Here is a 13,488-nt window from a genome sequence, read left to right on the forward strand (position 1 = left end):
CCCTCCCCACAATTCACACACCGCCATCTTTTTCCTTCGAATCGTCTCGGTCGTTACGTCTGCTGTTTGTCGACCTACGTGTTCGCCTGACTTCGGCTCGACCAATCGTAGGAAAACAAGATATCGATTATATTACGGCATCGATGGGTTCGTGCATGCGAAATAAAAATTGATCGAGGATCGACTGTATAAGTCAACGAAAGAAACGGGTCTTGCGGATCGTCGATACTGGCAAAAAAAAAAAGGAAAAAAGAAAAAAAAACAACAAATCGTGTTCAGACGTAATTTACAATGAGATAAGTATAAACCTCGTTCGACGTGATTTTCGTATGAACGATAAACGAGTTATCGATACGAGCGTTTGCCAAAGTTTAATCGCACTTTTGGTATTTAACGTGCGTCTTACGCTGCCTCGAAAATGTTTATTAGCGTGAAGAAACGACATATCTTGGGTCCGTTTATACTATTCGTTGTTACGAGGATATATCCATGACCTTAGAGTCCATAGCGATGCAGAATAACACGATCTGAATTTGCATAGACGTATGCGGGAGAGGAGGTTTATTTTCGGTAGAAACAGGATGACGGATTTAAAAAAGAGAGAATATATCGAGCAGAAGCAAAGTCAAGCGTGTCCTCGAGGTATCGATGTCAGAGCGGATTGTACAAACCCAGAAGAACTTGGCGATGACAAAGTGTCGTGAAATTCGTCGCCATTTTGTCGTGAAAAATACTTAACCGATGACCCTGTTTCAACGAACATGGGTTCGGTAGAAGCGATAGGAAACAAAGTGAGGTTGGACGGGTCAGCGATCGGAATGGGTAAAATCGTCCACGACTGGGATTCCCCTGGATTCAATGGTACATATACTCGGGGAATCCCCGGATAATGTCGTGTCATGGACTACTCCGACTGTCTCGTATACCGAGTGCGAGAATCGATCGCCTGTAAGAATCTGAATATCGATTCAGATACAATCGGCTGATACTCATGTGACCCACAGAGTGTCAAACTTTACAAATTTAATTTGACAAGTTATTCGCACAATTAATTCACGTGCTAAACAGACAACCAACCTGTGACAGGTGAGCATGTGACTTTTTTTTTGTTAATTACGTTTAACGTTCGCGGGTGCGTGATAAAGTATGGGGCGTTCACGTAAGATATTAAAATACCGAATAATATGGCCGTGTCACGATCTCACTTCCATCCCGCCGTGACCCCTCAACCTTAACATATATGGTTGAGAGAAAAAAAAGAAGATTTTAAGAGTCCACTCAAACGAATGCAACAAAGTACAATGTTCTGGATCGTTTACGTGCTCCAGAAATAGTCGTATCGTCGACTTGGGCTTACTCAATGTATTAATCGTAGGTCAGAGGTTATCCAAAGGTGGCCTCGGGCAAACCACTTCGTTTACAAATTTCCGTGAGCGTTGCTCATTAACAATTAATTACGTCCCGAGGAATATGCGCGATAAGTAAATTCAGCTTCGCATCACACCCGTGTATAGATAGATATAGATATATATATTGTCCAGAAATGAACATGCTATATATGCACATATATTTGTGTGTTTGCAGTAGAGCGAACACATTTTCATTCACAGGGGACCTGAGGCTCGTGTGAGAATTTCGCAATTCCTAGAATGAAAAGTGAAACCGCTAAGTAGGCATTACCCAAAATTAACACGTGACTGGCAATTTTGAACTTTAACAACGATTTTGAAAAAACAACTGGGAGCCAGAGCGATTCATGCCATGACTTTGTTCGAAAGCCTTCCAGATTGAATTGCAACGAACGATCCCGATGGCACGATTTGCAACGTGACGTCACCGCGCTATCGATTACCGATTAGATGTATTTTTCCCCGAGTGAAAGTTTTCCAAGACGAGAATCGTTCGTGGGTCGACTTACGCAATCGGAATAAAAATATTAATCGGTATTACGTTCGTGAATTTTTACCGATTTTACCAAGTGATTTGGACGACGATTTCGATACCGTGCGCAGACGTAAGATTCGGATAATTGCAAATGGATAAATTAAAAAAATTATATATTATGTATTATTATAAAAAAAATTAATAAAAAATAAAACACAAACCCTTCATCGCACACAGATCGAAATGAAAACAGTCGTCCTCTTCGGTGCGTATCGTTAAATCCCAGTATGCGAGCAACTGCTTTGACCAGTCCTATTCCGGTCGATAACGTAGGATTGGCAAGAAGAAAAATTCCAAAAAATTCACGTGCAACGAAAACAGTTCGCTTAAAAATAGATGCAGGTATAACACGCGAATGGATTACGGAGCGAGCGAAATTGGCACTATAGCTGAGGGGCGCCGAGAGCGCCGAGCTACGCGGCTTCGCTCAGTGTGAAGTGACGGGGGATGGTACCGAGTGAAGTAAAACGTGAAGACAAAAAAATGATTTTTTTTTTTTTTTTAAGAAAAAAAATCATAAGCACAATGACGTTACCAAGTGGCGAGTCCGAATTAGAACAATGACCCAGAAATGCTAGGCACAAGTGGCCTCATCGAATCGGTGTCATCGTTTCGCGAAGTCTTCATTCGTCGCTCTGGGTCAAGGTACACTCTCTCTGTCTCTCTCCCTTTCTCTCTTATACACTTTCTTCCACTCCTTCCAGACCTCTCTCTATCTCTCTCTCCCCCTCTCTTCCTACCCATATCCCTCGTGCGCATTTCAGAATCTATTTCCTTCAGCTTCTCTCACACATTAGCATCGTCTTCCTTCCTTGCTACTGGCCAAGTTTTCGCACGACTCTCGTTCCAGATCTACTGCTCTGAATTGATATCTAAAAATATCATCGATCATTCCCAAGAGCTTGGCGTCCTCGAAAAATATTTTTTTTTTTTTTTTTTTTTTTTTTTTTTTTTTTTTTTTTTTTTTTTTTTTTTTTTTTTTTTTTTTCAAACCATATTACCATATAAAACTCATATGGTTTTCGATTCTCTTCTCTCGCTACTTATGCTTCAGTTCGTATCGAGACGTAACTAGATTTTATCAACGTTCGCATTGATCACACGGACCGACCCAATAAGGAGCCGTTAACGCGACGGAAACTTTAGGTGTCATCTGGAAATAACTAACGGACAATTCATCCTTGATTATAGTATATATATATATATACAGTATATATATATATATTGTTATTGTGATTTTTTATGCAGAAACTTTTTGCATAATACGTTGCTTGGTCATTCGGATTTACTTCGTTATAAAAGATGACTATTAAATTTGGCTAAACTGACCCACAAATTTTTGCCAGAAAACATTACGGCGACGCAGTTTGTGCGAGATAACGTTCTTCAATGGTAATTTTTGAGCAAAACAAAAGTCAGTAGCTCGTAAGGAAAAAGTCTGTATAATTTGTACCAATAACAATGAGTGCAAGCCCTGTTATTCATTAATAAAACGAAGTGACTACGATACAGAGTATCGTGCGAGTGATCGAGGCGACCCGATAATTAATCATAAATAATCTATCGTCGCAAATCAACCTAATCGATACTTTGGTAACAACTAATGATGTAACTGATAAGCATACATTAGCACACTTATACCTACCAAATGGCGTAACTTCCACGACGATAATAGAACGCGAATACATTTAAGAGCGTTTGAGTTAATGAAACGTTAAAGTAGATAAAAAAAAAAATTAATTACTCGTGAATAACATAATTTTCATGTCCTTTCGATAATATAATTATTACGGATCAACGATATCGTATTACGTTAATGTAAATAAAATAAATTTTAAATATAACGTGCGCGACGATCGGATAGATAAACAGCTGCTCCAATTGCGTGCGACCGCCAGAGCCGCGGAAAGAAATGATAAGGCCCAAGATCGTACGTTTGAACGCGCGTCATTGTATATACAAATGACAGTAGCGATGTAAGGTACGAACCGTCGTACATTTCCAGGTTACGTGACAGGACACACGCACTGTCCCCGACCGAGAGCCTGGGCTGAGTATCAGTGGAATTTTACAGTGGCACTATTTACTAATTATCCACTAATTTAATCGAGGCCAACCGTCTGCAATTTTTCAACGTTCAACCCGCGCCCGGGCGACGTTGGGCGCATGCGCGAGATTCGCCGAAGAAAAGAATGAAGCAAACACCATTGAAATGTAACCGTCGAGCCGCAACGACGGCCGGACGATAACCAGTGGCGCCACCTGAGCGTCACCACGACGACTCATTCATCGAACGATGCACGCGTCGATATAATAAATGATCCTTCGTATTACAGTCGAGGCACAAAGCGCGATCGGAGGAATCGAACGTGGACAATTCGAGATCTCGAACGATCAATGAACGATCAATTCTTCGGACTTGGTGACGAACCCGTGAGCGTCGTTACCCGAAACGGCATTCGAGTGTCGCGCGCGAAGCGGCTACAATTCGTACTACACGCTAAATTTAAAATGGCGCATGCACGTCACCGTTATTATTAAGACGGTCGGGTGAAGCTCGGAGACGAGTGAATGATTTTAGAAAGGTGATTTCGTGATCGTGACTTTAACGTCGATGACACGGATTGAGCACCGCTGACGCTTCGTTTAAATAGTCATCACGGGTAAAGGATGCCGAACGTTTAACGGTTAGTTCGTCGCGGACAAAGTGGCAATTACGAATTATCATTGTGCTTCGGTGTCTGTGCCAACGAAGAAAAAATAAATAAATAAATAAATACAAAAAGTACCGATACAACATGGAGAATCGAAATGACGTAAGCAACGATAACGGTCATGACCAAAATTTATAGTGAAATTACGTGTTTGCTTTTTCCCTCGGAAATAACAGCGCTCGATCCAAAAATAGTATCGAATCCAAAGCAAGATACGTGTCAATGAACGAGCAGACGTTTCGAGAAGAAAGACAAAGACAGGAGCGCGTGTATATTCTCTTTCGAAAATTTGCCAGACTAGATATACAATTTGAAAAAAAAAAAATGAATTCCAGCAACGTCCAAGTTGACAACCACTGTCTTAATTAACCGTAGGTAAAAAAAAAAATCTAAATGACTTAGAAGCGAGACGCGTTAAAGAGCGGCATCGTTAAACACCCAATTTTCGAAAGAGTTGAACGTTCCCAAAATTTGCTTCTCCCGATGAAACGAGCTCTCGTCGCGCGATAGAAGAAAAGAAAAGAAAAATTAATGCAAGTGCCCGAGAAACGACGAGAAAAAGCAAAACCATGCGAAATAAAAGTTCTGTCACGCGAAACCAATTCGGAAGGAACCGCAACAGCTGTACGGCGGGTCACGTGAAAGGAATGAATCACCGAAAAGTTTCCATAATACTCATATAATAAACATAATAATCGTGGCTCGTGCATACTGCAACAACTGTCGACATATCGCCGAAACGATTAACCCCCCTTGCACCGATCGTATAAACAAATTTTTTTAAATATATGTATGTGTATATACACATAGTATACAAAGCTGGTAACATTTTTTTAAAAACATATAAGTTCACCGAGTATCCGACTTTTGCATAATATCGAATAAGTTAGCCCGACCTCAACCCGACCTCCTAAGGACCATCGTCAGACTCCTTTCTGCCTCTTACGCGTTGTGCATATAAACACATGCAATCCTATTGTCCAAACGTCACGCATGGTGTCATTATCGGAGGGCCGGCCGGGTTCCTGATACTTATTTTAGCGCTCGTGTGATACTCCATATGTGGAGAAAAGAAAAGCAAATATATCCGATCTCAATATCCAATGCTGTATCGTAGACTGTTATGGAATTGTACGTACTCTTCGTATATTCGACGTGTATATATATATATATATATATATAGCACGTGCTACATACCATGTGTACACATAATGCAAGCTGCGACAACGTACGCGTACGTTTCCTGGCACGTAAGCCGAGAGCAATGCCGTCGGGCCTTTAAATAACCCCTTTCGAGAGCCTCAAGTGCGATATGTGTCTTGGAAGTCCAAGCAAACGAACGGCTTAACGAAATATTGTAATATTCGCCAAAAGCGCCACAAGACCAAACCAACCGACGGACACGGCACATAACAGAACTCGAAATTATTTTGTTTGCCGTCGAGCGAAATATTGTCCCGCTCGAAACAGCAGCCACCTGTTGCACCTTTGGCGAATAAAACTGCGATATCCGATCGCTTTACTACGACGAAGCTCTTGCGAAATACGCGGGTAGAGTGAATACAAATTTTGTACGTTTGCATAGAAAACGTATTTTATATATATATATATATATATATATATATATATATTTATTGCCATTGTCCGTATTTTTCTGTCTTTATAACAAGCTGCTGTCGAGTCCGTCGTGACGCAGTGACGCTAGGAAAAGTTTGACAAGATTTGCGCGTTTGGAAACTCGGCTTGTCATACAATACGTGACACGTTCGGTCAAGGACGGCACCTTGTTGTTTCCCACTACATAATAAGATAGTGGAATTGTTATCGCAAAAATAGTCTCGTAAACATATTAGATTATGTGAATACATATATATATATATATATATATATATATTTAGTCGATTAAAATATATTGATAGAATGTATAAAAATATATATATATTTTTTCTTACCTTTCTTCGACTTCGCTCCAATTTTCAGTCTCGAGGGCCACGTGACAAAGGTATTCGTTTCCTCCATAACCTGAAACAATCGATAGGTGCGAGTTAGTATCGATAATAAAAATCGTCGAGGTCGATCGCTAGATATCGACGTACGTCGATAAGATCGACGACGTCGATGGAAAGCGAAAGACCCCGCTGGTGACTAAGCCAACGTAACACGTGTTGATGCAACATTGTGACAGATAACGTAATTAGCCATTACCACAGTCATTGTCGTAAACGACAGCCAATGAGGTAAGAAGTTCAAGGGACGACGTGTCGTGGGAGAAAGTCGCCGGCCAGAAGAATCACGGTAAAATCCCGTTTGTCAAGCAGTCGTGTTTCTTTCGTTTTTGACGTTTCGTTCGCTGCGTAACGGAAGCCTCGAGTCAGGATTGACAGACGGACGTCGGGCCGATAGACACGGTCCGGATGTGCCGAGGGTGAAACGACGCGAGACCGAAGCGCAAGGGACGTTCAAACGGTGAAATTCGAAGGAGCGGGAAATTTGAATTTATTAGAAGATCTCACGTCTCAATTTTTTCTCTTATTTTCCTCAGTCTTCGACCGTGCGCCACTTTGTTATTTATTTTATTTTTTTCCTACTTTTATCCACGCACCTATACACTCACGTCATCACAGGACACCAGCCAAATCACATGTAACACAAGAGCTGTGCCATTTTGTCACGCACCTACGCACTGCTGATATCTATTTGATATATATCTATATATATATATATATATACGTCGATGAATATATTATTATATCCCGATATAATTTCACGGTATGCTTAACGAGGAATCACTCTGCTTACTTTCACAAGCTGACGTGTGTATTATACGTATGTCTCGTATATAGGTATACAAGCTCTGCACACGCGTTATTAAAGGATATTCACCAGGTTGCCAATTCTTGCGTAAGGACAAAGAGAAAGAAAGGATTTATTTCGGATTCCGCGTGGGAATCGTCGTGGGTCGTTATGTATAGATATACGATATAACGTGCAGTGATAAAAGAAAAAGAAAAGGGTAAAGATCGGCGGAAGAATGAAGTCAGCAACGAAGCAGTCACTTTTTCACAATCGAGCAATTTCTTTTTTTTTGGAAATAAAAAAATTCCACCGCCGGTTACTTGAGTTTCACCACCTCGAAATTATCGCGACTACAGCACGCGCCAAGGTAGATCGTCGTACGCATACTGTTGGCAGCACTGAATTTAGCTGACCTCTTTTTTTTTTTAATAAATATATTAATTACACATACAGGCAAACAACCGAGAGCGATCACGCCAGTAACGAATTACGGGATATTAATACAAATGACTATTAAATATATATTGTATATGACGCAATGTCGCGTGGGGGTTTTAATTGACGGATTAACAATTTTTCCGTCTTTTATTTACTTATTTTTTTCTTTTTCCCTTTCACAATACCAACTAGCGGTACTGCCGTACGTCTACGGGATCCCTGGCACGACTGACTGACTAATTCGAGATAATATAACGGGTTGGTCTCGGTAACCGCCTCCCACTTGGCGTCACGGTTTCCTCCCCACTCTCTCCACCATGTCTCGCCTTGCTTACCCGGAGTGAAATTGGCGATTCGTAAACTCATAAGAGACCACCAGGTAAACGATGACACATGATCGAGAGGACGGCCGGATATAAATAATTGAAATTGGCCTTGAAAATTTTATAATTTCGTCATAATAAGTAATTGAGCAATGTCATTTTTTAAAAATTCATTTTCACGACCATTGAAATTTTGAAAATTTCATCACTATCTTTTTCATAAAAACAAATGGTATATACACCTACACGCGTCACTTTTTATCTTTCCACTACGTATATATGCACACACCGTATTAATAGCTGTACTCCGATAAGGGTATCTGTTTACAGTATCAGATAAACGCCACTGTTCGATTCGTCCGGAACTGAGTAACGTGAGTAATTTTTTGAGATAAATTAAATTTTGAAACAAAAAAATTTAGAAAACGAATTGCTTTGACATTGTAAATTGATAACGATGGATCAAGAGTGTACGTGGAACGGGATGGTCCTATTGGATGAAAAGAAAATTGAAAATCCTTTGACGATGGAAAAGCAAAAGGTGCCGAATATAAGCAAAAGGGATGAAGTGTAATTAAATGTGCATTTTGTATGGCAGGCTGGGTGGAAGTGGGGGTGGGGGTGCGGGGTGTAAGAGGATTTATAATTTCCCTGTATTTCATCAAGGATATGGCCAAAGAGGTTATAAAGTAATTAGCATTTCTAAGGGTCGTAAACATTTTATATTAATTCTAACCCTTTAACGTTAACCCAGTACGTACTTCAGATGGGTATAAAATATATAACAAGTAGATAGTTTTACCCCAATTATATATAAAGTCATTCTAAATAGCTCTACCGGCTAGATTTCTATGCAACGTATGAAATTAACGATTAAATGATAATTTTCATAATTTCAATTAACCATTGTTTATCCTGCATTTAATTGTGCATATTTTTAATCGCCGCGGATAAATAATTATAGTCCATTTAAACGTACATTAATTTATGGTTACACCAGTAAGAGGTATCAGCCACGTTTTCACCCTCCCATAGAAACAAGTCTGATACGGTTACGAATAATTTTCAATTTTTTTTATTTTCAAAATTAACCTACAAAACGTATACGTATGCTCGTAAAAATTTACGAGTGACTTGAGAAAAATTTTCGAAAAAAACAAATAACCCTCGTACCTTAATAAGCTTATTAAATGTATCGAAAGATTGAGTGAAATAACGTGGAAGAAACAATTGACCAAATAAAAACCAGCATGACGTACCAATTACCCCGTACCGATAAACCCATAAATGCAGACCATAAATACAAAGGTCTTACGAGGTTCCAGGATTCGAATGACCCGACAGCCGATTCTCTGTTCTTTCCATAAAGGAATCGTAAATTTGAAATTCGAAAATTCGCCCTCGATAAGAATTCGCAATATCTTTCTGGGTCACGTGAATCTCCGTGCAATTTCTATTTTTGCACACTAAAAATTCACAGACCCCTCACGACCCGATTTAGTCTGCTCGAAAAAAAAAAAAATATATATATATACACGTAACTATACGTCGTGACGTAATACGCTATATTGTGTTTACATAGCAAACAATCTAGGATAAGAATATATATGAGAAATATCAATTGAGTAAACTGATACGTCAGATGAACAAGAGTGAGATATTTAAACGCGCCAAATTCAAAAATATTTCTTTGAATCAGCGTGAATTCGTTTGTTTGCTCTTACGTCAGAATCGGCTATCGCATTGCAGCGACTTAAGTCAGATAGAGGCTTACGCGCATGATACGTATCTGTACATGTGGGATATGTAAGCCGTGCGTACATGTAGGTTTTGTTGGTATCGATACCAGAAATTGTATGAGTGACATATGACAAAGCGAATATACAAAGTCGATTGGAATTGCAAACTAGCCTTGTTGTTTGGTTCACGGGTCGTGTCGAGCGTCGAGAAAATAGTGAGACCTTCGTTTTCTTACGTGCAATTGCATAATTTCTAGACGCAGTTGTTGTTATTATATTTATTTGCCAAAGTGTATTTCGGGATGGGGATTCGAGATCGATTCCAAAATTGGCGGATCGGCCTTTGACGTTGCGTAAGCGCCGTCGCGAAACAAATACAAGAAAATCCTTAACGCAATATGTGCACATGTGTTTATTTCGCGTGGGTGTGTACACAGTGTGAAGGCACCTTCGGTCGAGGCCAAGAATATTGTGGAAATATAAAATATTTTTATTTTCTACAAATTGAGCTAATCGAGCGAGAAGCGTTCTATTTGAATAATAAAGAATTTCGAGTGGATAAAAATAGAATTTTGCGGAGAGGAAGAAGAAGAAGCAGGAAATAATAGAAAAAATGTGTAAATAAAAATCAAGAAAAAAAAAAAGAAAAGAAAAGAAAAGGAAGAAAACAAAGTTCAAGACTATCAGTGTGTCAAGTAAATATTTATTATCGATTCTCGAGAAAGATCATCCGGTTCGACGCAGATTATTTTCATGTAACGATAAATCGCGGTCGTCCCGCGAATAATAAGTAAATCAAAAGCCGATAAGGGAGAAGTCGATAAATTCATTAATTAAATTTTTCGAATTTGTAAAAAAAAATTTTTTTAATTCCACCACTGATCACCTATACGAATTCACCTTGATATTAATATTCAAGCCTGACTTGTCGTTTACATTGCACGTAGTCGCCACGCTTGTACCGTATGTACTGTTCTAAAATTATGTCATATATAAGTAACAGTTTCGTTCCACCTATGATATTAATAGAGTCGTAGAAGTGCGCGAGACAGGAGTCATCGCGGGCAATGAGGCGAATCGAGGTGTGGCGGTAAATTTGAAGAAAAAAAAAGCCTAATTTTGAGATTCAATGAAAAATTATTCAATTTGAAAGAAAATATTTTAACTTATCCATCCGTAAAAAAGAAATCGTAAGTCAACGGTCGGATAAATCAATCGTATGTAAATCCGAATACTTTCATAACGGACTGTACGGGAATGTCTATCGGATGAACTTGCGTACCAGGCTTAAGGCTTAACTCGTTGCACTACAATGTTTATCTGGTCCTTTCCTTCTTGACGCGTACAACGATAACGCAGACCTTACGGAAACTTTTACGGAAATCTACCGAGCGTAACGACGCGTTGCGTCAGCCTTTGGCCTCTGGTTGTACAAAATGACGACGTAAGACGTCCAACCACGTATAACATTGATACAAACGTTATTCACCTACCGCCATGATCCGATCGTCACGTCCTCACATACGTAACATCGTTGCGATACATTTATTCCTGATACGAGAATATCCTTGATACGTAATAAATGCCGCAGGCACGATTTCCCATTGATCATTCTAACCTAACCTGACGCGGACAATTATTCGGTATCGCCTTGTAAATGAAACACGACGTGAAAACTGGACACGGTGATCGGTTGTTTTAATATTCGAAAAAAAAATATTCTTATCTTTTTTCCTTTTTATAAATACCACTGAATCTCGTGCTGAAAGGAATCATAATACAAAAATAGTATCACGAACCACTCATATACTGGTTCGCATGATAAATCCTTTAATTTATTATGATGTATGGACATTTAATTCAAATTGCTTGTAAATTAATATTTTTCTTCTTCTTTTATTATATTCATTCGCATCTATAAATAGAACCTGCTATATCCAATACTGTAGCAAAATATACAGAGCCATTTGTTTCCGACGGATGGTTGTCTGATTCGACAGCGTGTATATGCAACTGATGAAGCACAGCATCAGTTGGCAACACTGCGCGTGGTCAATGGCGGATGAATTTTTTTTTCAATGTCTATTAGCAATTCCCTTGTAATCTGCTGGTACACTTAGACGACTCGAAATGTATTTTATATCGAAAGAAGGATCTTTCGCTAAAAATACGATAAAGGTAAGAATTTGATAATGAGAAACCAATTTTTTTAAAAATTACCTCCTTTGCCTAGATATCACGAAAGTTTGACATATTCCAAATCGAATTTTGATTCTTTGATCGTACATCTGACATTTAGCTAGGTCGACGTGTTGTTGTTTCTTTTTTTTTTTTTTTACGTCTTTCTACGAGACTTACCTTTGTATTTGTAACACTGACGCAGCCACTTGCTCTGCTTTTGGCAGGCAGAAATAAAAAAACGTCAAGCCTGTTCTTCTGGTTAACCAATCAGCATGCACGTGCCATTACGTGATATATATTCACAGTGATAAAAAAGAAGCGCCAGTATCGTCGTACTGACTAATTTTTTTAACCACTGCCATTTCATTGTTACGTACAAAATTTAAGCGTTCATGGTAACGTGAACAAAAGTTGTCCTACCACGTTCTCCAATTTCAAGACCATGCATCACGGCGCGTTCGCATTTCCGGAAAAACGTGTCGACGCGCAATACATACGTGGGGGTTCGATTTCAACGGTTTGATGCGCTCGGCGTCGCCTCGTCGCGAATTCCCCTTTGGCGGATCATCCAAGACCCGAGATATACCCAGTCAATATTGGAATATGCTAACAAGACGGGATGAACAAGTGAAAACGTAAATAAAGAAGGGTGACTGACGAATATAGTCAAGATTAAAATGAGAAACGGTATACCTGCATGGTATTAAAAAAAAAAAATGATAAAAAAAAATCAAGAGAAAAAATTAAATATTTTTTTTGGTTACTCAAAACTTTCCAAAAAATTTTCCTTCGCGTTACATTTTTTATAATCATCCTTCCCTTGCGGTGTCATTGGTTACACTGTCCTTACATAATTATTACCCGCGCACGATTCCATGTGTGGACGTACATATGTGAATACACGATCACGTTACGTGTGATGCACGTGGATACGCGAACATATGTCGATATTATGCTTGAATTCTGTATAAAAGTGTCCCGGCGTGTAAGTAACATACTTCAAGTATGATTTAGCGTTTAAATGCTTATAAGAAAGTATTCACGGAAAAATTCTGACGAAACTCTCGGCTGAGAGTCAATATTTATGAGGTTTCTTCCAATGCAATTGCATCGAAATTTGCATTGAGTCATTGCTCAAGATTTTTTTTCTTTTCCTTTCGTATATCGATACCAGATACAAATCTGACGTTTCCTGAGAGATATAAAACTTTTGCCATGTATATGGGATATTATGTATTTTTCAAATATATATATGTCTTAGGTAAACTGGACCATGTACTGATGGTAATATCACGGCGGCCATTTTTCACTTTTCGAGTTATTTTACAAGGGTACGCCCATGGGAATAAAAGA

The 13,488-nt window shown here is 39.1% G+C and overlaps 1 protein-coding gene across 9 annotated transcripts in view; it reads right to left on the bottom strand.

Moving 5' to 3' along the window:
• LOC107268525 (protein bicaudal C) overlaps window positions 1-13,488 on the bottom strand; it is a 30,073-nt gene that overhangs the window by 8,538 nt on the left and 8,047 nt on the right. For 7 of the 9 annotated variants that reach the window (XM_025085763.1, XM_025085764.1, XM_015741379.2 and 4 more), the window contains one exon: window positions 6,611-6,680. In XM_025085763.1, the coding sequence (XP_024941531.1) occupies window positions 6,611-6,680 (70 nt within the window). Of the gene's footprint in view, window positions 1-6,610; window positions 6,681-6,863; window positions 8,139-13,488 lie in introns of those variants that run through there. The other 2 variants (XM_025085766.1, XM_025085767.1) reach the window with 2 other exon arrangements.

This window comes from Cephus cinctus, unplaced genomic scaffold (genome assembly GCF_000341935.2).
Source record: "Cephus cinctus unplaced genomic scaffold, Ccin1 Ccin1_scaffold0564, whole genome shotgun sequence".
Taxonomy (NCBI): domain Eukaryota; kingdom Metazoa; phylum Arthropoda; class Insecta; order Hymenoptera; family Cephidae; genus Cephus; species Cephus cinctus.